Source organism: Aptenodytes forsteri, unplaced genomic scaffold, assembly GCF_000699145.1.
Source record: "Aptenodytes forsteri isolate BGI_AS27 unplaced genomic scaffold, ASM69914v1 Scaffold263, whole genome shotgun sequence".
NCBI lineage: Eukaryota > Metazoa > Chordata > Aves > Sphenisciformes > Spheniscidae > Aptenodytes > Aptenodytes forsteri.
In genome coordinates this window covers 362740-387309 of record NW_008795922.1, presented here as the reverse complement: position 1 = coordinate 387309, position 24570 = coordinate 362740, and the positions used below count along the sequence as shown (strand labels likewise).

At 36.9% G+C, this 24570-nt stretch overlaps 1 protein-coding gene across 1 annotated transcript in view; it reads left to right on the top strand.

Annotated features, from left to right (window-relative positions):
• The window catches only part of ZFAT (zinc finger and AT-hook domain containing), a gene marked incomplete at its 5' end in the record, with an annotated part of 80307 nt that overhangs the window by 25471 nt on the left and 30266 nt on the right, over positions 1-24570 (top strand). The window contains 8 exons of the mRNA XM_009284914.1: positions 1096-1246; positions 1526-2994; positions 4187-4419; positions 9434-9521; positions 13433-13582; positions 15507-15680; positions 20684-20772; positions 23322-23460. Coding sequence (XP_009283189.1) covers positions 1096-1246; positions 1526-2994; positions 4187-4419; positions 9434-9521; positions 13433-13582; positions 15507-15680; positions 20684-20772; positions 23322-23460 — 2493 coding nt within the window. The remainder of the gene's footprint in view (positions 1-1095; positions 1247-1525; positions 2995-4186; positions 4420-9433; positions 9522-13432; positions 13583-15506; positions 15681-20683; positions 20773-23321; positions 23461-24570) is intronic.

Genomic DNA, 24570 nt, shown 5'->3' with positions numbered 1-24570 from the left:
CTGCTGATAAATGATGGAGAGTGGCTTGGCGAGCTCCTCTGCCAGCTCCCTCAGCACTCTCGATCTTTTCAAATCTTTTCAAAGATTTTTCTGTAGTTCTTGTTAGTAGAATATGAAGATTTCACAAATATTTATATAATTGTAATATATATGTGAATAAATACATAAATATACAGATATCTAGAATTTCAACTTTTGAAGATAATAGCATTCCCGTTGAACACGTGGGTGGATGAGTTACAGACAGACAAAGAAGTTAAAAAGGAGGGGATCAGTCAATAATGGGTGCTTGGTTTGATATACATGAGGTTTGGGGGGGGGGGTTCAGTGTAAATAAATATTTATATGGATTTTCGTTACCTTCAAATGCTAACTATGGATGCCCGGCATTAAGTTTTCCCTGCCACTGTTTAGAAAATGAAAAAGACCCAGCTAAATAATCTCAACACAATCACATCTCAAAATACGGGGTTTTTTGCCTCAACTAACTGTAAAGCTCTGAGGGATAGAACCTGATCTTACCGCGTTCAGTAGAGCCCCTGTACTCCTGCTTGTAATGGAGATTGAGAAGTGCACATGGAACATATTCTTTTATTCTGAGGGGATGGCAGCATGCCCCAAAATATAAGCAATAAAAGATCTGTTTAAGGAAAAGATGTGCAGGCTTTTAAATACAGACTAAACAGTGTCTTTTCCCCAGCCTTATTTGTGGAACTGATTGAACAGCTTGGCTGAAGTTTTCAAAGGATGTAGTATGAGGCAGAAACAGAAAAATTAAAGTTGCATTTTGAAAAGTTACAGTTTTTTAAAGGTGGAAGTATTTGGATATAGGATCTTATAATAGTAGCCATCAAGCACCATGAATAATCCTCAGAATCAGCAGTCCTGGCATGTTATTTCAGCAGATCTGTGATGTAAGTAGTAATGTCCTCTAGAAGTGTATCCATCATTTTATGCACATGACTTTAACAACAGAAACTCAAATAGTTAAACTGATGATTACAGAGTTTAATGTTTTGCTTACACTTGTATATTATAGACAGTGCACATTTTAATATGATATTTTTAATGAGCATTTTTTGTTCTTGCTTTTAGGAGCCACAAAAATTGTTCCTGTTGAGGCTGCTCCCCAAGAAAGTGAACCCACAACTCCAGAGGCAGCAGTTCAAGACTCATCACAACGAAGAGGATATCAAGAATATGCCATTCAGCAAACCCCATATGAACAGGCAATGAAATCTAGCAGGTAATTTTGAAGTACTTATATTTATGTTCATGCAAAATATGACGAAATGCTTCCCTATCCCTTTTCATGAACCTGAAATATTTTCTGAGCCTTTTAAATAAAGGAACAGCTGAAAATAATCTGTGCATAAGCTGTAGAATTTAAAAAGCCTGTGGAGAATACCTTTTTAAAATAAATTAAGTAAACATTTCTGTCCATTATGATCATCTAGGAAAATGTTGACACATTATGTCACTAAGTTTCAATACTGTAAATATAACTGGTTTGGTTTCTTTTTAGGTTGGGTCCAACTCAGCTGAAGATTTTTACATGTGAATACTGTAACAAGGTGTTCAAATTTAAACACTCCCTCCAGGCACATTTGAGGATTCATACAAATGAAAAACCTTACAAGTGTTCATACTGCAGTTATGCCAGTGCAATCAAAGCCAACCTTAATGTTCATATGCGGAAACATACAGGGGAGAAGTTTAGCTGCGATTATTGTACGTTCACTTGTCTCAGCAAAGGTCATCTCAAAGTCCATATTGAAAGAGTTCATAAGAAAATTAAGCAGCATTGTCGCTTCTGCAAAAAGAAATACTCGGATGTTAAAAATTTGATCAAGCACATCAAGGAAACACATGACCTTCAAGATAAAAAAGTGAAAGATGTTTTTGATGAGCTTCGCTTGATGACACGAGAAGGCAAAAGACAACTTCTTTATGACTGCCATATTTGTGAACGCAAATTCAAAAATGAACTCGATCGAGACCGTCACATGCTTGTTCATGGTGATGAAAGGCCTTTTGCTTGTGAGCTCTGTGGTCATGGAGCCACTAAATACCAAGCCCTTGAGCTTCATGTGCGAAAACACCCATTTGTTTACGTGTGTTCTGTGTGCCTGAAGAAATTTGTCAGTTCTGTAAGACTCCGTGCTCACATCAGAGATGTGCACACAGATTTGCATGAGACTTCTGTTTTTAACAGTTCTATCAATCAAAGTTTCTGCCTCCTTGAGCCAGGAGGTGATATCCAGCCGGAAGCCCTTGGTGAACAGCTAGCACAAAGTGCAGATGAATTGACTATCATGAGTACTGATGCTATTAACACACCACAACCATCTGCTTGTAAAGGTGAATCAACAGCTGCAGATGTAAACCATAATGGTCAACATAATGGTGACTTAAAAATTGATACAGTCCCTTTGTTAGAATTTGAAAATCCTCCAGTGGAGAATGTAACAGAGACGCTGTGTCAGACAACAGACATAGCAGTCCCAAACATTCAGTCCTGTGTAGCATCAGATTGCTTTCTGCTGAAAAATGGTACTTCTGGTTCTGATGAGTTAAAAGTTTCTCCTGCAAATGAAGAGGAAGTTAATCACTGCAGTTCCGTAAATGAGCAGGGTGAAGAAATTCAGCTTTTGCTGTCTGAAGACAAAAGTTTAAATCCGAGTCAGAACAATTCAATAACTGACAACCTTTCAGTCTCTGAAGAGAGAAATCAATCTTTTCCTTCTAGTGAATCAGAAACAAGCAATCCGCCAATTCAAAATTCAGCAGAAACCACAAACCCTTTGCCAGCACTAGAAGCTAATGCAGCCATCAGTCCACAGGCAGCCTCCTCTAATGCAGTTACATCAGACAGTGGGAGTGGAGCTGTTGCCTTTATGCAGATCTTGGACAGCTTGCAGAAGAGACAAATGAACACAGAGTTGTGTGAGAGGATAAGGAAAGTTTATGGAGACTTGGAATGTGAATATTGTGGTAAGGAGTAATAGAATGATGTTTTTTGTTGGGTTTTTTTTAATGTTATATAGTGAGCCATCTTTTTCCTGCTCCACTGGTTTAGTTTTTGATATGTTTGTGTGTCTTTGTAGCAGTATTAATTTTGTAGTTCAGTATGGATTCTGGGGTCCAGCGAGATTTACTTTGGGCTGTATAAATAGTGTGAAATGACTCAAATCTCCATTAAAAAAAAACAAAACTAGTGGAATATAGCATAGCAGTGCTTTGCTAGGCTCAATTTTCTGTTGATGTGAAATTTGATAGAATTAGATTATTTCTGTCCATATGCCCCTCCCCACCTCATAACTTTCACTAGGGCCAAAGACAGCAGATTTAGGCATGTGATCAGCATTAGTCGGTCCATGCTTTAATGCTTAAGCTTCATTATCAGCTTAGTATAAAATTCAGAGTCTTTTTCATATAGTGTGGAAGGATGTATGATAATACCTATTCTGTACAATAGATACATATACTGGCATATTTTTTTTACTTGTTTTGAACCAGTTTTTTGAGATGAAAATTTTCATTGCATAGTATAAGATCAAGACTGTTCTGACTGTATTTGGTTTTCTGAGTTTATGAAAGTGGGAAGAATACACCGTTCCCATTTATTCTAACTGAAAATGTTTGTGTTTGCATAGCTGGAAAGGAAACAATTTGGGATTTATTTTGTAGCCTTCATTCTTGAGAAGGGAAACGAATCAAAGTTTGAAAAAATAAAAAAGTTTTTCAAACACCATAACATTGTATGTTAGATGAATCGCTGTGCACCTTTTCTTTTTTGTGCCATTATGTCAGAAAAGCTTTTAGGAAGGAATAACACAAAAGAAAGTAAAAAAGATTTTGACAATCTCTTTTAGTGTACAGTTACATTCAGATTCTTTCTATAGGAGAACAGCTTTAAAGGACTTCATTAGGAAAAAGATCATTGATACGTATTAAAGTTGCTCTTGTTAGTCTGTTTCAGGACATATGACATAATCTTTTTAGACAAAAGTGGTTTTGTAAACATACTTTCAGTAGTGAAGGGTCTTTAGGACAAGTTTTCATTAAAGACAAAAGGGACAGGGTTCAAACTGTGTTTTGCCCAAAAAGAAAACTAAGTACATGTTGGAATTTTCACTAACAATTGTTTAGAAATTACTTTCTTCGTGTCTAATTTTATTTTCAGGCAAGTTGTTTTGGTACCAAGTGCATTATGACATGCATGTTCGTACGCACACTCGAGAACATTTATATTACTGCTCCCAGTGCAGTTACTCTTCCATCACCAAAAACTGCCTTAAGCGTCACGTCATTCAGAAACACAGTAATATTTTGCTGAAATGTCCCACAGAACATTGTGACTACTCTACTCCAGATAAATACAAGCTCCAGGCACATCTTAAAGTTCACACAGAGCTGGTAAGTAACAAGCAAAACAGTATGTTTGTCTAAATTCAGTGTCATCATCATAATGTTTGGAATTGTGTGGCAATATTTGAAGACATAGGTAAGAGTTCTTACCTGAGCGCTCTCTGCATACTTCTGTAGCAGGAATGCATGAGTTACAGCAACTAGATATTTAGTCCCTCTCATAGTAGTTTCCAGTAGAGTATGTCTCTGTCCATTTTCTCCCTTCGGTTTTCCCAGTATTCTCAGATTCTTTGGATCCTGAGAGAGTAAAATGAGGTCTGGTACTATTGTTACTTTACTTCATTCCTTGGAATTCAATTCCCTTCCTTCATAAATAGATGATTGTGAAAAAATGGAAATATGTTCCTCTCTTAATTACTATAGACAGAAGAAGTTTAAGTTGTTGAAAAGAATTTTTTTTTTCCAAATAGCTCCAACTAGTTGCAGCCAATCTCTTTGAACATCTATCATTTTCTGTTGTGGTTACAAAGATGAAGAGATCATGTTTTAAAGGCTCCTATCTTACTCAGTAAGCCTTCCAGCTCTGAATTCCATTGTGTGAAAAACAGGTCTGGTCTACTTCTCCAACGTGCCCTGTTACATGTTTTCTTTGCGACTATGCAGGGGGCTGCATGCCTGACTGGAAGCCCTCTTTGTGCAAGACACTGCTCTGTGATCTTGCTCTGATCCAACATTATCACGTGAATAATCTTTGGAGGAAAAATGTTTTCTACATCAACCCCCACTTGCATTTGTTTCAAAAGTATGTTTTAAAAAATATATTACGGTATTCGAATAAAAAATATTTTAAAACTAAGGAATGAGATTTTATTCTTCATTGTTGATTAAGATGCTTTTTTAGAAGTGAAACTATTTACATGCTTTTCTTGGAAGATTAAGAAAAAACAATTATTTTGTTTACGTTAGTGTTGCCTTCTTTTCCTACCACGTGGCAGGATCCTTTCTGCTTGCAAGGTATAGTTGATCTGGGACATTCTAGACTTGTGTATACCCAGAGAGGTTATAATGTGCATACACTCACATAGTGTATGAACACAGGTAGGTTCCTTCCCGTTCCAAACTGACCTCTAGAAAAGGATGTTTGGTAAGTGTCTGCTCTCCCGGAATAATGAATTTAGTCCACTTTTGACTGTAGTCTTGCCTGAAGGCCATACGGAGTGCTTAGGTGGAACATATGACTTCATACAATTTTATATGAAGATACTGGTATTGAATAAAGTACAGTTTAGGGTTTCATAAAATGTTTGACAAGCATGCTATTTGTAATTAAACTTTCTTGACTGATAATGCCAGAAAATTGGTGTGAACTACAGCCTTGCAATTTGGGGTTTTAATAATTTATGCAGTAAAATATTTCCAAAAGGTGATTTACCCTTCTCCTGAATTTATTTTTATTCTTATTCCAGCAGAGGAGAAAATACCAGTTGTTCAATTGCAACACTCACTCTTCTATCCTTTAAGAACAAGGAAATACTCACACAGATGGGCCTTTCTTCCTTCTTTCTACAACATTATGGTTTTCGCTGGCATTGTCTTGTAAATAAATCTTACGCACCCTTGATAGAATGCACCACATATGACACATTCCTCCTAATCACATGAGAAAGCAACATCACAACTCACTTAGTCCTGTGATAAATATTGTTGTTACACTTCCTTTTACTAGAGAAATGTGATGCTTGAATTAAGGATTTATGTTAATTTTTCCCCAGATGTGGACAGTTTCTGCATAGGTACTTAAACAAGCTGTTACCATACAGTGCCTAGTGGTTTCAGGTCATCTTCTGCAGTCAGCAGGTGGGCTCTTGGCCGATATTTCCAACAGCTGAAGTTACCTTAAAGGTGTTTGTAACTGAACAGAACACTTTACCTCCTACTCTTGTTAAGTACTAGTCTTCTGTAACTGCAGGACAGCTTTAAAAAAACAAAACAGATGACACAAAAGGGAACATTTTTTCCCCCAATTCTGTAGTATTTTAAACAGAATCTGAATTTGTTATGAAATGTGCAGAAAGTTCACATAATAGATATTCTTTAAGGCTGCTTTTGAATTTATTATGTTTATGATGTCCTGATGGCAAAAATGTGTGTAAATGATATCTGAGACTACTTAAGAAAAAAGAGCCTGAAATTAGATATCCTTACGTAAGTACCTGTTTTTCAAGTGTGATGAATGTCCAACAGCTCCCACCAGGAGGATCATTTTCATGATACTAAATAGAACCGAGAAAATGCATTTCATAATTAAAAACAGTGTGACAGTGAGATCTTTCAGAAGTATGCTTCTGATGCTTACTGTCAAATATATCTGAGTATATAAATGGATTGAAAAATTCATGTATTAGAATTCACTTAGTAACTAAACTTGGCAGTTCTCATATTGGCCTTTGTGCCCACTGCTTGGTGTATTTACTTAATGCATACCTCACTGAACAGGACCACTCATTCCAAAATACAGTATTTTAACAAACTATGCACAGTTAAATGTAGAAAGCTACTTTAATGTTAATTTTAGTTTGCAAAATCAATTCTTAATAAATATTAAAATTAAAGCTTCCCTGGAGATAGAAGATATCAAAATCTCAGTTCAGTTTCTTGTATGAATGCCTATCTTCTGTTACCTTGTTGCTGGCTGCTTTTCAACTGGATCCCTGTCTTATTTGGTGAACAGGATAAATGATGTTTATTAAAAAGCAGCTTACTGTTCATCCCTGTCACTCAGTATATAGCCACCCATTTTATTCTCTATGCACCATCCAAGTCTTGCACTGAATTTGGGATTGTTTATTCCCTGGGGGATGATGATGGGGACTGTGTATGTGCTGCCTGTTGCCTCAGTATTGGCTACACCTCATTGTTACGGGGAAGATTTTTACTTTTGAAGTCTGGGAATTGAGACTCAACTTCATTTAAAACCAAAATTTTGCATATATTCTCTGATTTGCAGTACCTGTCTGTTATCTCTAAGGCTTGTGTAGTGGTTTTTGACAATTCTTGGCATTTATGGAACTCTTTAGAAGTTCAAACCATGACATGTGTGATGAATCCCTTCAATGTCATAGTACCTAGGAAAGGGATGGGCAGTTTATGATGACTTTAGAATAATTTACAGTTATGAATGAGCTAGTGGTAATAGTAGGGACATGCTGATGTAGGTACCAGAGTTTGTTTACAACCTCCAGTGGGTTTTGCAATACTCGGTATGCTGAGCAGATAAACATCACAGAGAGGTTTGTCTCTCAAATTATTTTAAATCTATATATGTAATTGATACTGCAAGGTAAGCACCTCTATAAAACTGGAGTTCAGACCCAGAACCACCACTTGCTCTTACATCTGCTTTCACGTACATTTTGGGATGTAAATGATTCTTGTCTTTGGAAGGATGCTTAGAAATTTCATTATGCTGCTGACCTTTTGTGTAATAGCGTAGTTAGAGCTTTCTGTAGGAAGTGAGATACTTGAGCTCTGATTGCTTATTTCCCCTTCCTGAGGAGTGCTCATTTTCAGACCGTCACTGGGCTGGCTGTGATACCTTTGCCTCTGGAGCAGTGCCAGTATGTAGTCAAGAATGCAAGGTACTGGAAAGGGAGGGAATTAACCAAAAAATCTATGATCTGATGATCGGGCACTCAGTTGGAAAATGGCTTTTGCTCTTGGTCCTTGCTTCCATAATGAATGTCAGCTACCCATTCATTTTTACTAGTGGTTATTTCACGAAAAAATGCTTAAGCAGTACTGTATGCAGGTGCTTGTCATTTTGTGAGCTGTTTGGTCTCAGGTCAGAAACTGGTAGCGTCCAGGACCCTTATTCTCCTGTTACCTCCAAATTTCTCTTCCACAGTGCAGGGGTCTGTCTCTTTTTGATCCAGTAATCTTCCTTCCACGCTCTTCAAGAAGTTTTCTGTCCCCCTGAAATAACTAGTGAAATATCTGTTTTATAGCTTCAGCTCGCCTTTTACAGTGATCTCTTGGTAGTTTGGTAGGTGCACATCTCCCACCAGGTAATATATTATCTGGTTATCTGCCTAGTTGTCAGGACTAACTAGACTTCACTCCATCTGTTGGTTTGATAATCCATTCATATGTTAATCTGGTCAGTGCAGAGGTGACTAGATGACCCACTCATTTGATTGAGCATCCAGTCTGTTGTGTCATCAGGTGCTTCTGGAAATAACAACCTCTTCAATTTATATAATAAGCAGCAAAGATTATTTTAACTTGGGTAATTTACCAATTAATGGAGAAAAGTCCTACATTTTTATGCGGAGTTAGATGTGTTTGTAAAAACATTAAAATTACAATTACACTAAAATTGCATATAGGAAGAAATTGCATCAAAACTCTCCAGTTCAACTTGTTTGATGGTGCTAAATCTTTTATAACATCAGTGACACTGATAAAAGCCAGAGTAGTCTGTAAGTTTTTAAATCAAAGTAGTAGAATAATACTTTATTGGTAATACACAAAATGCTGAATATTTATGAAGTAGTTCGAAATAAGTAACGGCATCTGTCATTGTTAAGTTTTCTGCTCAATTTCAGGCCATTAAGTAGTAGTATAAATACACGTACTGGTGGATGTCTTCAGAATAATGAGATCTCATCCTTAGGTTTCAGAAGAGTGGACTTGTGAAGAAACTGAAAAAACCCTGAATATTACTGCTTATATCAAATATGTTTTCTTCTGTTATGTGACTTGATCTTTCAACTCTTGATTCTCCAAAGAGTCAGTCAGAAGATAATGCTTACATTTATTGTGCATATTCTCATGTGCTGTAACTTGGAACCCTTCATTTATGAGGATTAATGATGTGCTTAGAATACTTTCATATTTCTCCTTCACTTACTTCACTATAAATATCTTCATTTTGTCCTTAAAAACTGAACCTTCAATTATAACTTTGTTGAGAACCATGTATTACTGAATGACTATAGTGATTACACCAGTAGACTGATAATGCAATCTCTTTCTTTCTTGCTTGCTTGCTTGCTTGCTTAAGGATAAAAAGAGTTATTCCTGTCCTGTGTGTGAGAAGTCATTTTCTGAAGATCGACTTATAAAATCTCACATCAAGACAAATCACCCTGGTAAGAAAAAATCAAGGAAAATGTCTCAGTCTATTGCAATAAATGGATAAAGGTTTAAAGTGAGCAGTGTAATGTGATTACATTCCAAAGAAAGAGAAGAGTCTATGTCTAATTTAACTGGTTTAGAGTAAGAATTGTATTGGGTTTGCAGATGTTAAAATTTAGAGTGAAAGAAGTTATTGTTCCAGCTTGTGTGTTGTGGAGTTTATCAGGTAATTGTGCTAAGAAATCTGTCTTCATCTGGCAAAGAACTCATTTCCAAAAGAGGACCTAGGTGAATTCAAATTAACCATTGGGAAGTTTGGAATATAGACATATAGACATCCTGTAACAACCTATGAGACATAAATTTCCCATTGGCCATACATAAACTGACAGAAATGTGTTTATTGCACATTATTTTGTCTGTAGGTAATTGACGTGAATGCAGAGGTCCCTGAGCTTACTCTACGCGTGCTCAGTTACTGTGTGGCTGGGCTTTACCTCCAGGGCCAACTGAATTCTGCAGCAGGGCTCTTACTAGAACCAGCTGTGATGTAGTATGGCCAGTATTAAGCTGGAGCTGACCAGCCTGGCTGGATCCAAGCTAACCACTGCAGTCCATTCAAACTCTGTTTATACCATGCATTCTAGGGCCTTGATATATCAGTGCAAGCACACCATAAAATGAATGCGGTAAGTCAATGTGCTGTGCCTAAGTAAACAATCCTTTCTCAGATCTTGGGAATTCAGTGACAAAGTGCTCAAGTGACTGGTGCAGGGACTGACTTAAATCTGATTGATGTGAACTCAGCAGAGACGCATTGGTGTGTCTGTACTTTCCTCCTCAGTATCTGTGTTATGTTGGATAGAAAGGCCCACTGCTACTATGGATGAAGGAGAATTGACTGCATTGGCCAATATAATTTAATTAACTCATTTACAGTGTTACTTATCACCTGACATAATTTGATATTAAGAAAGAAAATACTGGCCATGCTTAAACTGAGTTTGGGGAAGAAAAAATCCAATTAAAATTATGTAACTTTTCTTGTCTTTGTCAGAAATAAAACGTAATAGGTAAAGCAGTAGTTTCTTATCTTCCTACTGCCACTAGATAGTGCTAGACCCGTGTTTTAAACAATTGCCTTCACTTGAATTTCAGACTAACTCACACTTTAGCTCTTTAGTTACCAAACCTCTTTATTTGCAGACCACTCCACAACAGTGTGGTTGGAGGGCTTGTCATACATCAGGGGACATGTCTGATGCAGCAAATTGAGATGAGGAAAGGCTTCTGTGCTATACTGTAGTCAGGAGGTATGTCACCCAGTAAGCATAGAAATTGAATCTCAAGAGCTGTGCCTATAAAGCCTTTGTGCTGTCTGAGCCAGGGAGTATAGGAGGCCTCCCTAAATAATGTGATCTGTGAACTAGCAGTACATGATGTACTGTGCCTTTACAGGTTGCCGTTGGTCTGCACTGGTCCATTGACTGCTGAATTATTAGTGTATGCTGTGTCTGGGATCCAGAAACACCAGTTAACTGTGGAGCCCTGACGTGCTAAACTCATGCATTTAAAATACTTTTTAACAATTCATTTGGTATCTGTATCCCTCTAAAAGTATAGTGTAAATTTGTTGATCCAGGAAAGTGGTTCTTTTAAACTCTGGGTTATAATAGAGGTAAGGTTAAAAAAGAAAATCTGCACAGCCTATTATTTTGTGTCTTCATTTTTAATTCATATATCACAGGCAAATAGAACTTAGAAGCAAAATACCAGATTTATTAGATATATCTCCATGGTACTAAAGAAATACTACACATAAGATATGCCTATGCAGTAGTTATGCAACAACACTGTTTAAATACACGGGGGAGAATTAATGCACAAATCTTTTTCCTCTGCATGCTGTCCTTGTAATCAGGAGGAAATCCTTTATTCGTACAACATACTTAATTACAAGCCAAATAAATATGAGGGGTCTGATGGTATAAGCTATCAAGTATTGCAGTGGAATGAGTGCAATTGTTTTTAAAAATGTAAATGGAAAAGAATAAAGATGAAAGGAAAAATGGATCCTGTTAAAAGGAATTGAATTCTAAAACGACATATCAAAAATTAATTTAAATTGAAACCCTTTCATATTTATCATTAAAAGGCTATTTCTGGAGCTCCCCTCTCCTTCCTTTCTTAATATCATTCAGCATGACCCCTCTCTTGTCTCTTCTATTTCATCAAGTAGAAAGTATGAAATAAAACAGTACTCTTTCCTCTTTTAGGTTTGCAGAGAATAGGAGTTGAATTCTGGTCCCGTGAAGGCAGTGGGACAAAAATCTCTGTAGACTTTGGTAGAGCAGTATTTCAAACAAAGAGATAAGAGAGCTTGGCTTTATTGCCAAATGATTTGGGTTCTCAGCAGTGAAGGAGGAGTCTTGGATACTGGTCCTAGCTCTCAGAATTATCTACCTTTTCATCCACTGTCTGATTTTAATATGATATTTGTTAATATTCAACAATATTGACATGAGAGGCATCAGCTTTCATAGATCCCTACTGAGCAGACATACTAGCATGCGGTCATGAGTGAAGGATCTAAGCCATAGAAGGCAGATGAGAGTTCAGACTTGTGTCTGTATTTTTCTTTTTTGGGTACTTTAGAACATATCTCTGCTCAGTTCATGGGCTCCTATATCTCCCTTTTGAGGTTGTTTTCCTTGTGCATATGAGTTCAGGCAGGATTTTTGATTGCATTCTGGGACCAATCATCAGGAGACTAGGTATGACAGTTCATATTTGGTAAATATCTAAGTTTAGACTGTAACTTTCAAATTTTGTAAGATTTTTGGCATAATAAGTAATCAGCTTTCATGTCTTAATGTTTAGATTGCATGAGTGCTGTACTTTTATTGAGTCATGATATTTAGCATTTTATTTATCTGAAATTCATTGAGTAACTGGATTTATTTTTTAAAAGCATTTGGATGTTTTCATTTTGTGTGTTTGGGACATTTTAATTTAAACTTCATTATTTTGAGCTTTTTCACTGTGACAACCAAAACATTAGATTGTATGAAGGAAGAACTTAGAGAGCTGAGTGTGTTTAGCCTGAATGAGCGAAGGCTGGGAGAGGAATCTTAGTTGCTGTCTTCAGCTATCCAATAGGAGATTAAAAAGAAGACAGAGCCAGTATCTTCTTGGAACAGTGAAGGGACATGAGTTGAAGCAAGGAAATTCTGATTAGAAATTGGGAAAATAATTTTTACTGTAAAGATGGTCAAACACTGGAATGGGCCAAGAGGGGCTGTAGAATTTCCATCCTTGGATATATTCAGAACAGGACTGGATATGACCATGAGCAACTTGATGTAACTTCGAAGTTGGAACTCCAAAGTTGGCCCTGCTTGGAGCAGGTGACCTTAGAGGTCCCTTCCAATAGCATTTAATCTGTGAGTGTGTTTTTTCCTTTAAAGTTTCTGATTATCAGGCATTCTGATCATTATAGCTGTGGCTGAAGTGATTGTCTTCAGATCCTTCACATCTGGAAATCTGGGGTGAAATCGTGAATAAAGTCTTTTGAAAATATTGAAGAAAAAAGTGCCAAATTAGCTTATTGGGAAAGTTCATAGTTGGAACATGATTTCTAAGCCAGTGACACACCCAAGACTTTTTTATATTTAAAATATTTTTTTTTTAACCAGGCAGTGGGGACACTGAGTACACAGATCAGGAGAGAAAGGACAGAACATCCTAGAAGCCCTAAAGGAAGAAAGGTCCTTATGTTCTTTGCTCAGGTCTTATCTGAGTGGCAGTAGGGGAAGTAGAGCTTTTAAAAAGTTGGAGTGAATCAGGATCTAGCTCTTCAATATTACTTATAGAACAAATTCCCTCATGTCCTTCTGGTTTTTATTACCTTTTACATTTCTCTCAGAGGTTTCAATGACTACTATTTCTGAGATTCTTGGCAGAAGAGTTCAGCTGAAAGGACTTATTGGAAAACGAGCTGTGAAATGTCCCTACTGTGATTTTTATTTTATGAAGAACGGATCAGACCTTCAACGTCATATTTGGGCTCATGAAGGTAAAACTCTGGTTTTAAGCTTTTGGGCATATAATCAGTCTCATTCCACACAAGCTTTGCTGACATAAAAAGGAATTCAAATTTATTGCTATACCTGAATCAAAAGCTTAAAGCTACAGTAGAGGTTAAATAATTAGTTTAATAGATTCCGGATCACATATGGAACTGCACGCTCATAAAATGAATAGACAGCTTAAATGTTTTATAAAATTAATAAGTTTCTGATTCAATTTTTTCCAAAACTCATTCATAAACATCTATAAAGTATTCTATAATAAATGTGAGTAAGGAGAAGTGAACTAAATACATGCTCAGTCTCTTAAAACAAGTAATTTTCTGCATCTTCTCATGAATAACTGCTGCTCCTTTCACATTTGTCCAAAAATACTTGGTCTGGAAATCTATTAGTAAAACAATTGAAATCCAGTTGCTTTGATGTATACATATAAATTCTGTGTGTATTTTAATTAAATCACACTGAGCATGGCAGCTAGCTGACACGGACATAAACAGTGATGAAAAACCCATAAGATAATGCTGATCATATCTATGACTTTTTAGGGAGAAATACCAGTGATATGGCAACACACAGGTTAAAAATCCCTTGAACTTAAAATCTATGCCCAGTAAAATCTTGTGTCTACCCAGTCTGTCTATTTTTATAACAGGTGGAAGACCACTCGTATGCTCTTTAGTCAGTTAATAATCTATGGAACAGATTGCCTATGGCATTTGAGCATTATTTTGGATTCTTTAGCCATCCCTCTGCATGAAGGGGATAATGGGATATGGTACTCTCAAACTGATACTTTGGTTCCAAAGTGTTTGTTCCCATGCAGATAGTTCAGACATTTATACTAGTACTGCGTATTTGTTTGAATGCTTTAACTATGAGCTTACCTGCCTGTGTACTATAGTAGTGGTCCTCTCCAGTAGCCTTTACTCCATTAAGGAGTTTAGGTAATGCAAAATTGTAGGCTTAGAGCAATTACTTGTGTATTCCATAGATACAGTTTGTTTATTCTGCCAAGAAAGCTTGGAACCCATCTCATCTAACTAGCAGAAGAAAGAGGTGAATAGAAATTTATTCCCAAATCAAAGTGTGCAATCAAGTCTGCTTAAAGTAGGCTATAATTCCTCATGCTTGTAAATCTAGTTTTAAGGTCATGAATATCAATCTAAACCTGCCAGAGCCTCATGAAACTGTTGAACTACTCTGCCAGTTCAGATTTATTCAACTTTTCTTTGAAGGATTTACTTTGTTCTTGTAGACCTTCTGCTAGATGACATACTGTGCGTCTCTCTATTACATGCTTTGGACTGTTTGAGAGAGGTGAAATTGTAAGTGCTTGCATCTTACCGAGGGGGGGGGGGAAAGCTACTACTGCGTGAGCCATTAGCAAATCTCATACTAACAATAAAACACAGCTTTGCACATTTAACTTCCGCTTACATATTAAGTACCTAATGAACCAGTCCTCCTTAAAACAGGTTTCTTCATTCTTTATTGTAGTAAATAGAGACTGATAGTTATCTGAAGACTTTTAGAGGGAGATTTGGTATGTACCAGCTAGACATCAACTTAGGCAGTCTGGATTCTACTTTTAAATGAAGGATGGACACACCAAGACCAAAATATTAGTATTTGCTTTGTTAAACTCAGTACCGGGCTTCAATAGGGAAGTATTTAATTCTAAAAGAACCCCTCCTTTCTCTTAGTAAGTTAAATGATGCTGTCAAGAGCTCGGTATCATTTACACAGAAGCTACAGATGAAATTTCTTAAATGTAGATTTCCAAATTTTAAAATGTTGACCTTGTTGTCCATGTTGCTCACATGATCTTAAATTTCTTTCAAGCAAATGTCCACTCTCTCATCAAAAGGTACAGCTTGTTTGTTTCAGAGTATATTTTTTTATTTTTAGGTGTCAAACCCTTCAAATGTTCTCTCTGTGAGTATGCCACCCGCAGCAAGAGTAACCTGAAAGCCCATATGAATCGTCACAGCACTGAGAAAATGCACCTTTGTGATATGTGTGGGAAAAAGTTCAAATCAAAAGGCACTTTGAAGAGCCATAAACTCCTCCATACTGCTGATGGTAAGTGCATGTTTATTAAATCCAAGTTTATTTTAGGGCAGTAAATACTGGCTGTACAGTCCGTGAAAGACACAGACCTGTTGGAGCGGGTCCAGAAGAGGGCCACGAAAATGATCAGGGGGATGGAACACCTCTCCTGTGAAGAAAGGCTGAGAGAGCTGGGGTTGTTCAGCCTGGAGAAGAGAAGGCTTCGGGGAGACCTTATTGCAGCCTATCAGTACTTCAAGGGGGTTACTAAAAAAGATGGTAGCAGACTTTTTAGCAGGACCTGTTGTGACACGACAAGGGGGAATGAAGCACTGGAAGAGGTTGCCCAGAGAGGTGGTGGATGCCCCATCCCTGGAAACATTCCAGGTCAGGCTGGAGGGGGCTCTGAGCAACGTGATCTGGTTGAAGATGTCCCTGCCCACGGCAGGGGGGTTGAACTAGATGGCCTTTAGAGGTCCCTTCCAACCCAAACTATTCTATGATTCTATACTATAGGGCTTTATTAACAAGCATTTTTCAGTTGAACACTGAGTGCTACTTACAAATTTTGTTTATTCCCAGGAGACATTGTTTGTGAAATAATTCAAAACTTTGCAAAATTAATTTCTGTGAAAGACAGCTGTCTCTGGAATACTTGATTTTTCTGAAATTTTGTGTTGGCTTTATATCCCTACAGAGAATTGTTGATCTCAATAGAAATTTGAAAATACAAATAGTTCCATGATTAAGTCTCTTACTGCTTTCTTCTGTGAGAATATTGTTAGGAGTTGCTGAATCCCGTAGCCCAATAGAGGCAAGGCTACTGCAGCTCTGTGTCCCCAGGTCTAGTCAGCCAGTGGCGAGCCTGAGCCTGTATTCTCTATAGGCACACATGCAGCACATGCATTTGCTCCGTAATTTTAATATTTCTGTGATGATAACAGAAAAAAGTGAGATACAAATTGAGAAAAATACCATCTTTTATATCAAAATTTGGGACACAACAATACTTTATTCCTCTGTGATTATCAAATTGAAGTAAATAATTTAGCAGGATAAGTTGTACAGACCTTCATTATGACTTAGTACCGTGATCTTTGTTACTCATGCAACCTTGTGAAACCTCATTCTACTCTGTATTGACCATTTCATTTAAAGTCTTTTAAAAAAAATTTTGCATATTCATTAGCATTGTCCTTTCACAGAAAGCACACAATGCTCTGTTACATCTTTAGAATATATGTGAAGTTTTTGTATCAGAGATATTTATTTATTTATTATGTTTATGTAAAGAGGTGATCCCTTTTACATTCGCATGATACATATTACAGGAAGCATATAGTTACTACAGTATTGCCAAAGGTGCTGTAGTATTACCATGAGTTAGTAAATCACTCGTTACTCAAAAAGTACTTGCCAATATTTTGAAATAACTTGGTCAGTAACAAGCAGGTGTTGCACATACGTCTAAACTTCATATACAAGAATCAAGGTTTTACTTGCCAAATGCAATCCTCAGCTGATTCCTGGCTGGGAGAAGGAGGCAGGTTGTATTTGAATTAAAAGGAAATTTGGAGCACGATCAGACTATAAAGAAAAAGAAGGTCTCTTTGTATGGTGCTGTAAAAAAATCTCTGCATGGGGTTTCATTTCAAAACCTTTCTGTTTTGTTTTCACCATCTGGCATGTCCAAATAGTGAAATTCAGCAATGAAAGTTGAATTTGTTTTTACCTGTGAGTTAGTTCTATTTCTTGAACAAAATATGTGTTTGTAAGTAATCATTGCAATTCAGCTGAGGCTGCTTTGGAATTTGGAACGGTTAAGAATAGCACTATAGTCATGCAGGAGCTAGCCTTGTCTGGATTTGGTTTAAAGGTGTGAAGTTAGTTTTAAACATTTAATTGCATGCAAGGAACTGTATTCTCTTGTCATTTTCTGCTAGGTCAGGCTGAAACCTTGACTCTAGAGGCAGTGTTATTACCAGGAGCCTTTTTTATCTGGCTTCAGACTGTCATCATCTTCTGCAATAACTGAGGTGACTGCATGTTCCTTTTTGATGCACCTCCCTTTTTGACTGATACAAATAGATCAAAGACTTAACGCTCTTTTGCCTTGCTTTTTACACTTCCAAAAGTGTTCCAGGAAATTCCCTGTACCTTTGGAAAATGCATTTTGCCATTGGCTCCAGTGGAAACAGAATCTCACTGTCTGTGGAGTCTTAAGTAATTTTCCTCACTAAGTCCACCCCAGTAAACTTTTCATGCATTTCAAACACTTGTGAAAAATAAGATAACATTTGTCACCAGGAATGTAGTGTATGATTTGTCAAGGGACTTTCAGCCTCTTGAATGCTGACAGTTTCTCTTTGCCCAGTGTCCCTTTCTATAGTGACAGCACTTCAAAAGTTCTTACTAGTGCACATCTAGTGTTCTTCAGCTATTTCACAAATAAATGAATTTGAAAGACGTTTCGCTGTTTATGAGTCTTGACTTACGAATCCAGGCAATTTTTGTTCAAATATCAGCCCTGCAAGGTCAGTTTAATCAGTGGAATATAAAGTAGTTTTCTGTCTGCTTTATTCTTCTCCAGGAGACATCTTCTCAACAGTGGCATGATAGAAAACAATTCCATAGTCCAGGCTTATTACTGTTTGTGATAAGCAATAAAGCAGAAAACCTGGTTTTCGTTATTTTAATTAGACATCAGAAGTTGTCTTAAGGTTTTTCTTAGCTGTGTTTTATGGAAACTTTCACACTCAGTATAAAATGCTCATTAACTTTTTTTAGCAAGATCCAGAATCTAAAGAAACCTGATCTCTTCAGGATAATACAGAATATTCTGTATTGTACTTCTCCATCCTTCCTTTTGGTTCTTTTGCTTTTGGAGTAGTTTTTAGCACATACTTATTCTACATCAGTCAAATACAGTTTGCCAGCCCTGGGCATTTAATACAGGAATGAAGTCTTTCTGTATTTAATACACCTTGTAATTTGGCTGGAGGTAGCAGGACTGATATCTTAAAGACAAAATATGGGGAAAGGGAGTATGAAACCCAGAGAATAAAAGGAAGGAAATTGTGTTATTTTAAAACATAAGGAAAAAAAAGATTTGGAAGAGAGAATGCTTTGAAGGGAAATTGATAGAAACCTACAGAATGGTAATATGTTTGGGAGTTTCACTCTCTGCAAAGCTTCAAACAGCAACAGATGTTTCTCAAACATGTCAGAGAGAATTCATTCCTGTTAGAGAATCCTAACAATATAACATGAGAAAATCTGACCATCTTGCCTTAAGAAGGACTAATGATTTCAGGGCCAAAAGCAGACTCTTACGATCAAAAATCTGATCTCTTGCAGAGTACAGGCCATAACCAATCTAATAATTTTGCATCACATTTCTGCTGGATTGTAGTATATCTTTTCAGTAAGGGCTAAGCAGACTTGATTTAAAGACTTAATATGACAGGACATCCAACTGATTTCTAAGTAAATTGTCATAGTCATTAATCATGCCCTCTGTTAAAAATACTGACTTTATTTTAGACTGAATGTTCTGAGCATCAGCTTTCATTAGTTGAAATGCCAGTTCTTGTTCTTCAATTTTATTGTTGCTATTTCAGGTTGGAGGGTTAGTACCTTCAGTATGGATGTCTGACTAGAAAGCTCATAGGCATGTAAAGAAATTCCAAGTATAATGTCTTGTCTGTGGAATTTAAAGTAATACCTTTCTTTGGATGATACTTCTGAACTGAAGTAACTTTTTTTTCCCACAAAGCAGTATATATAAATTGCATTGACTCTACTTAATTGCATTATGTTGTGTAGAAGACCTGCTTACAATGCAGACTTTCAGTCTGCCAAGTACCTGGGAGACAGAGACTGTCTCAAATCTTTCAATGACTTTTTAGGTCGGTATCTGAAGTAGCAATGTTTATGCAAGTATGCACCCATTGTCTTTACCCCTCCTCTGGTCCACTCTATGATTTTTGAAACAATTGGTGCAGAAGAGTAGAAGTCCAACAGTTACTTTAACTCCATACATTTTGAGAAAATTTGTGCCCAAATAAAATGAAGAAATATAAATCAGCACTCTCCAAGGAACCTACCCATTATCCCTAGTGTTTGGTAGCCACCAGTGTGTAAGTCACCGCATATAAAGCATGAACTAGTCCCAGTATGTGTTTTCTCTTGCCTTGTGTGACTGTATGTGAGACTTAGGGTTACTGCAGAGATTTAGATGAGAAAGGACAAAATGTCATGATGAACAAGGCAAGCAGGCATCATTCAATCCGATGTTGATGGAGCAACTTGCGCCCGTTGATTTAAAATTGTGTAAGCAAAAGTGAAAGGTCAAAACACAAAACCTCTATATTATTTGCCATTCCGATCTTATTTTTGTCCATAGCACATTTTATTTCTCCCTGTATCCAGGGTTAAGCCAGTGTAGAAAACCCTTTTATGATAGTTTGAGTCATTATTGGAAGAGTAGTGCTAAACACATAACCAAATCTTGTGGTAAAAATAATAGGTCATGTCATACCCTACTAGAAAGACATCAAGAAAACTTATAGTGGAAAAACCAAGAAGTTTTAAACGTATTTGAATCATAACTATTCAGTGCTTGGGACAGAAGTCGGTAAAAACACGTGAACATGACTAAACATCTGTGTTTAAAGGATTTCCAAATTTGCTTTACAAATAGCAAAATAACTGTGCCTGCAGTTGTAAATAATTTATTTTCGTCTTCCACTTTGGCTGCACTATAATGATTCTTTTTCTTCTTTCCCAAGTGACTATCCCAGGAGCAACTAGACTATTTAATGCTTAAAATTTAAAGATGGCACTTGAGCCTTTTTTCTTCCTTACTCTGCTCTTAACTCTATTTAACCAAAATTTTGCAGAGCAAGTGCCGTACTTCTAGTATTGTTCATTGTTCATTCTTAGCATTTTGGAAATCATCTTTATGAGGAAATATAATCAGTAGTTTTCTGAACTTAAATAGAAAAATGTTATTCCATTTCCTATTCTCATTTCAGGAAAGCAGTTTAAATGTACAGTGTGTGACTATACAGCTGCCCAAAAACCACAGCTCCTACGTCATATGGAACAACATGTCTCTTTCAAGGTAAGAAAATATATAAATCATGCTTATTGATAAGTCATTTAGAAATACATGGAACTTCAGACAACAGTTTTAAAACTGGCACATTTTCCTGTTTGGTGACAATTACAGCATCTTAACATTTTAATATTTTGGGAATTTTGACTTTATATTCAGACTTTTGAGATGGGGTTATTTTGTTGATGGACAGTTTGTAATTAGTATCTTTACTTGACAAAAATACGTGTATGTTGCAATATGAAACAAACTGTTGGTTTTTTTGACTGTCCGTCCTTGAGAGTCCTAATCTAATATGTACCTTAAAATGTGCTAGGGAAGTAGGAGAGTAAATCCCATACATCACTGTTCATTGCCCACCTTAATTTTCTCTGAAGGTTTGCCAGTCTAATGTACTATAGATGAGTTCATATACTTGAAGAAAATTGAAGAGAATTAATTTTAAAACACCCCGTTTAGCTGAAACGTGTCTTGGAAAGAGTTTTGAAGATTGTTAATGTTTCTATGAAGTTTAGTTTATAGTGATATGTGATATGGTTTATTGTAATAAACTGTAGTATGATTTTATTTCTAAATTTCACATTGGTTCTCAGCATGATAGGTCTTGATGTAATGATTGTTAAATGTTATATTGAGGAAGTAGAAATGATACTAGTTTCTTTTCCAGAAAAATCCAGTATTTTGTATGTATGAAAACGTTCATTTTAATGTAACACTTTATCTTGTCAATGAGCATATTTCTTACTGAAAACATCATACTATTTTCATGTGCAACATCTTTCATTATCTAACAAATCATTTTGCTTCGCTAAAGAGTATGCTTCAGCCATTCTTAATAAGTACCAATGCTACGTACCTCCATAAAGCAGAAAGGAAGACAGTCATTTGATTCATGGTTTAAATTTTGGAAGAGAAGACATACAAGAAAATGAAGCAAGTCATCTAAAGAGATGATACATTTTGAACAAATAATTTTTATTTCTTAAGTATGTAGTTTTGCTGTGGACTTATCTTTTTAAAAGGATTTTTTGTAAATGAAAATACATAATTTTCCTTTTCTAATGTCTAACGGGATGCATGTACTCATAATGCAGTTCTTGAAATATAGCTGGTTCTGACCTTGGGATCAGCTTTAGAACTGTTGACTCAGCACCTCTTTTCAGTCCTCTGTCAGCCTGCATGTAAGTGTGGCTATTCAATGCATTATCAAGAGAACTGCACAACACTGAAGTAGGTCAATCAGGAGTATTTGTCAAAAGGAGTTTGAAAACTGTTAGTAACGTGTTACCTCCTTCTGGGACAGTTGTTTGCATGCATACCAAACTTGGAGGAATGTCAGTAGTTATGTGACCCAATGATAATTTAATCCATCGTATTTCCAAGCTCCATGAATTTGCAATCCTGCTATTCGATAGCAGGTAACATACAGGACATGGAAGTATGTAGAGAGTGGTACAAGAACACAGCAGTCTGTCTGGATTATTTTCTTGAAAAAAAGACAGTTTCAGCAATAGAAAAGGAGAGTACCCCACTCTGAAAAATTGAATGGCTGAATGTTACAGTACCTTCTGAATTTTAAGGTTGAGGGAATCTGAACACCACTTTTCTTCCTTATTTTTGCTGTTTGGAGCCTGAAGGAAGGTCATGAGCAGCAAGCTTAGGGAAATGTTCTGGTCAGTGGACCCTGACTGCAGACATTTCCCTGCTTTAGATTCAGCTTCTTAATAAACATTTCTGTACCAACCATTTTCTGCTGACTAGCTTTAGGTGGGCCTGGTTGCTGTGCATGAAACATTTTGCATCCCATTCTGAGGTACTTGACTTTTCCCCGAGGACTTTGGTCAATGTGTGCATTCTTTTCCAGGACCCTAATGGTTGTGTCAAGCTTCCTGTAACTGTGACATATCTCAGTCAGAAGGTTATTCTCAAAGGCTAGCTTTAGGCACAAATGCTTGTTTTCCTAAACTTTTTTCTTTAGAAATGTCTTTCCCTGTCAGTTGAAGGGAGACCTATGTTCTTAAAAATTAATTAATTTAGTTCCCAAAACTTAGCTCACCAAACGGTCAGATGAATGCAAGTGCCAGTGAAAGGGAAGCAGTTGCAAGCATGTTGGAGAGAGAAGGAAAGGAAAGGGAAGAGATCAACCCTGTCAGGTACGGTTATCTGTTAAATTAGGTTGGCTGTACAATCATATTGTACCTTCAGTTACTTTAGCTCTCTTACTCCCCCTTTTCAGACCAAAGCTCACGGCAGCTGAGTCATTTCCTTGTAGTAGAAAGTCTCCACGTGGTCAGACCTGTGATCATCAATTATGAAAACACACAGTTTACTGAATTACGAAAAGTAGGTAATAATCTTATAATGTTGAGAATACTTGGTGTCTTGCACATAATAAAAAGTACCAAATCTTAGGTAACGTTTAGTTACAACTTCCATTTATATTGAATTTTGGAAGGTCTCCTTGGAAGGTGCCTAAACCAGAAATGAACATGGTTTCTCGGGATCAAACATTGCAGCTTAGACCTGTGTTCTAGCATTTTCCTTTTTGCTTCTAGCCTTTCCGTTGTGCACATTGCCACTATTCCTGCAACATATCTGGTTCCCTGAAGAGGCATTACAACAGAAAGCATCCTAATGAAGACTATGTAAATGTAGGTTCTGGGGAGCCTGCAGCAGAAGCCCTTATCCAACAAGGTACATCTCCACCATATAAGACTTGTTATTTTTTTTGCTGAAGCAAACTTGGTGTAAAGGTAAACTTTTGTGCGATATGTGTTCCTCAGTTTATGGGGTGTTATGTGATAAATCATTACTACTTCTTAGTAGTTCTGAAATGGCCACCATTTATACTTCATTCAGTGTCCTTTGTTCTTGGTTTCTAAGGGTGGATGAACGAAAGTTTTGATTTACCTTGCCTATGCTATTCATTGTTGCATACATTTATCTTTTTCACTTGTTTGTCTCCTTTTGTAAGTAAAGTGTCACTGTGTTGAAATGAATGATAAATATCTATCGTTCTACTGATAAATTTCTATGACAATTTTGCAAGGTTGAACTAAAGGTAAGGTTGAGCAAATGTAAGGAAAGAGACTGAAGAGTAAATGGCAGCAAGTTATTCCCCCACTAGAAAAATGGGGGAAAAAAGAGAGTACAGGTAAAACAGGTTACAAATTGTTATGCTCAGAATCTTGTTTATGGGCAAAGGAAGCACACCTTACCTGTGTAAGTAAAGCCAAGAATTTATTGTTAGTATAATGGAAATCTTAACGGTCTGGTTCAAGAATCACCATTAGTCTAGATCTAATTACTATTTTAAAAAATAATAAAATGTAGTTAGAGTACTTATATACAGAAGAAGTCTCAATAGTATTATTATTAAAATTAAAATGGTAACACACACTTCTTAGTTTCTATTCCTTTTTCTGGTGTTATGGTCACCCTTCCACTGTTTCTCTAAGTCCTGAGATGGGTGGTTTCCCTCTGGTGTTGGCTTTGTGATGGGGGTTTCAGTAAGTTGTCAGCATCCGGAGTTCTTCACTGGGAGGAGTATGATGCTCGTCTTGATGGCCAAAGAAGAGCAACGAAGCTGGTGAAGGGTCTAGAGCACAAGTCTTATGAGGAGCGGCTGAGGGAACTGGGGTTGTTTAGCCTGGAGAAAAGGAGGCTGAGGGGAGACCTTTCACTCTCTAACAACTACGTGAAAGGAGGTTGTAGTGAGGTGGGTGTCGGTCTCTTCTCCCAAGTAACTAGCGATAGGACGAGAGGAAATGGCCTCAAGTTGCGCCAGGGGAGGTTTAGATTGGA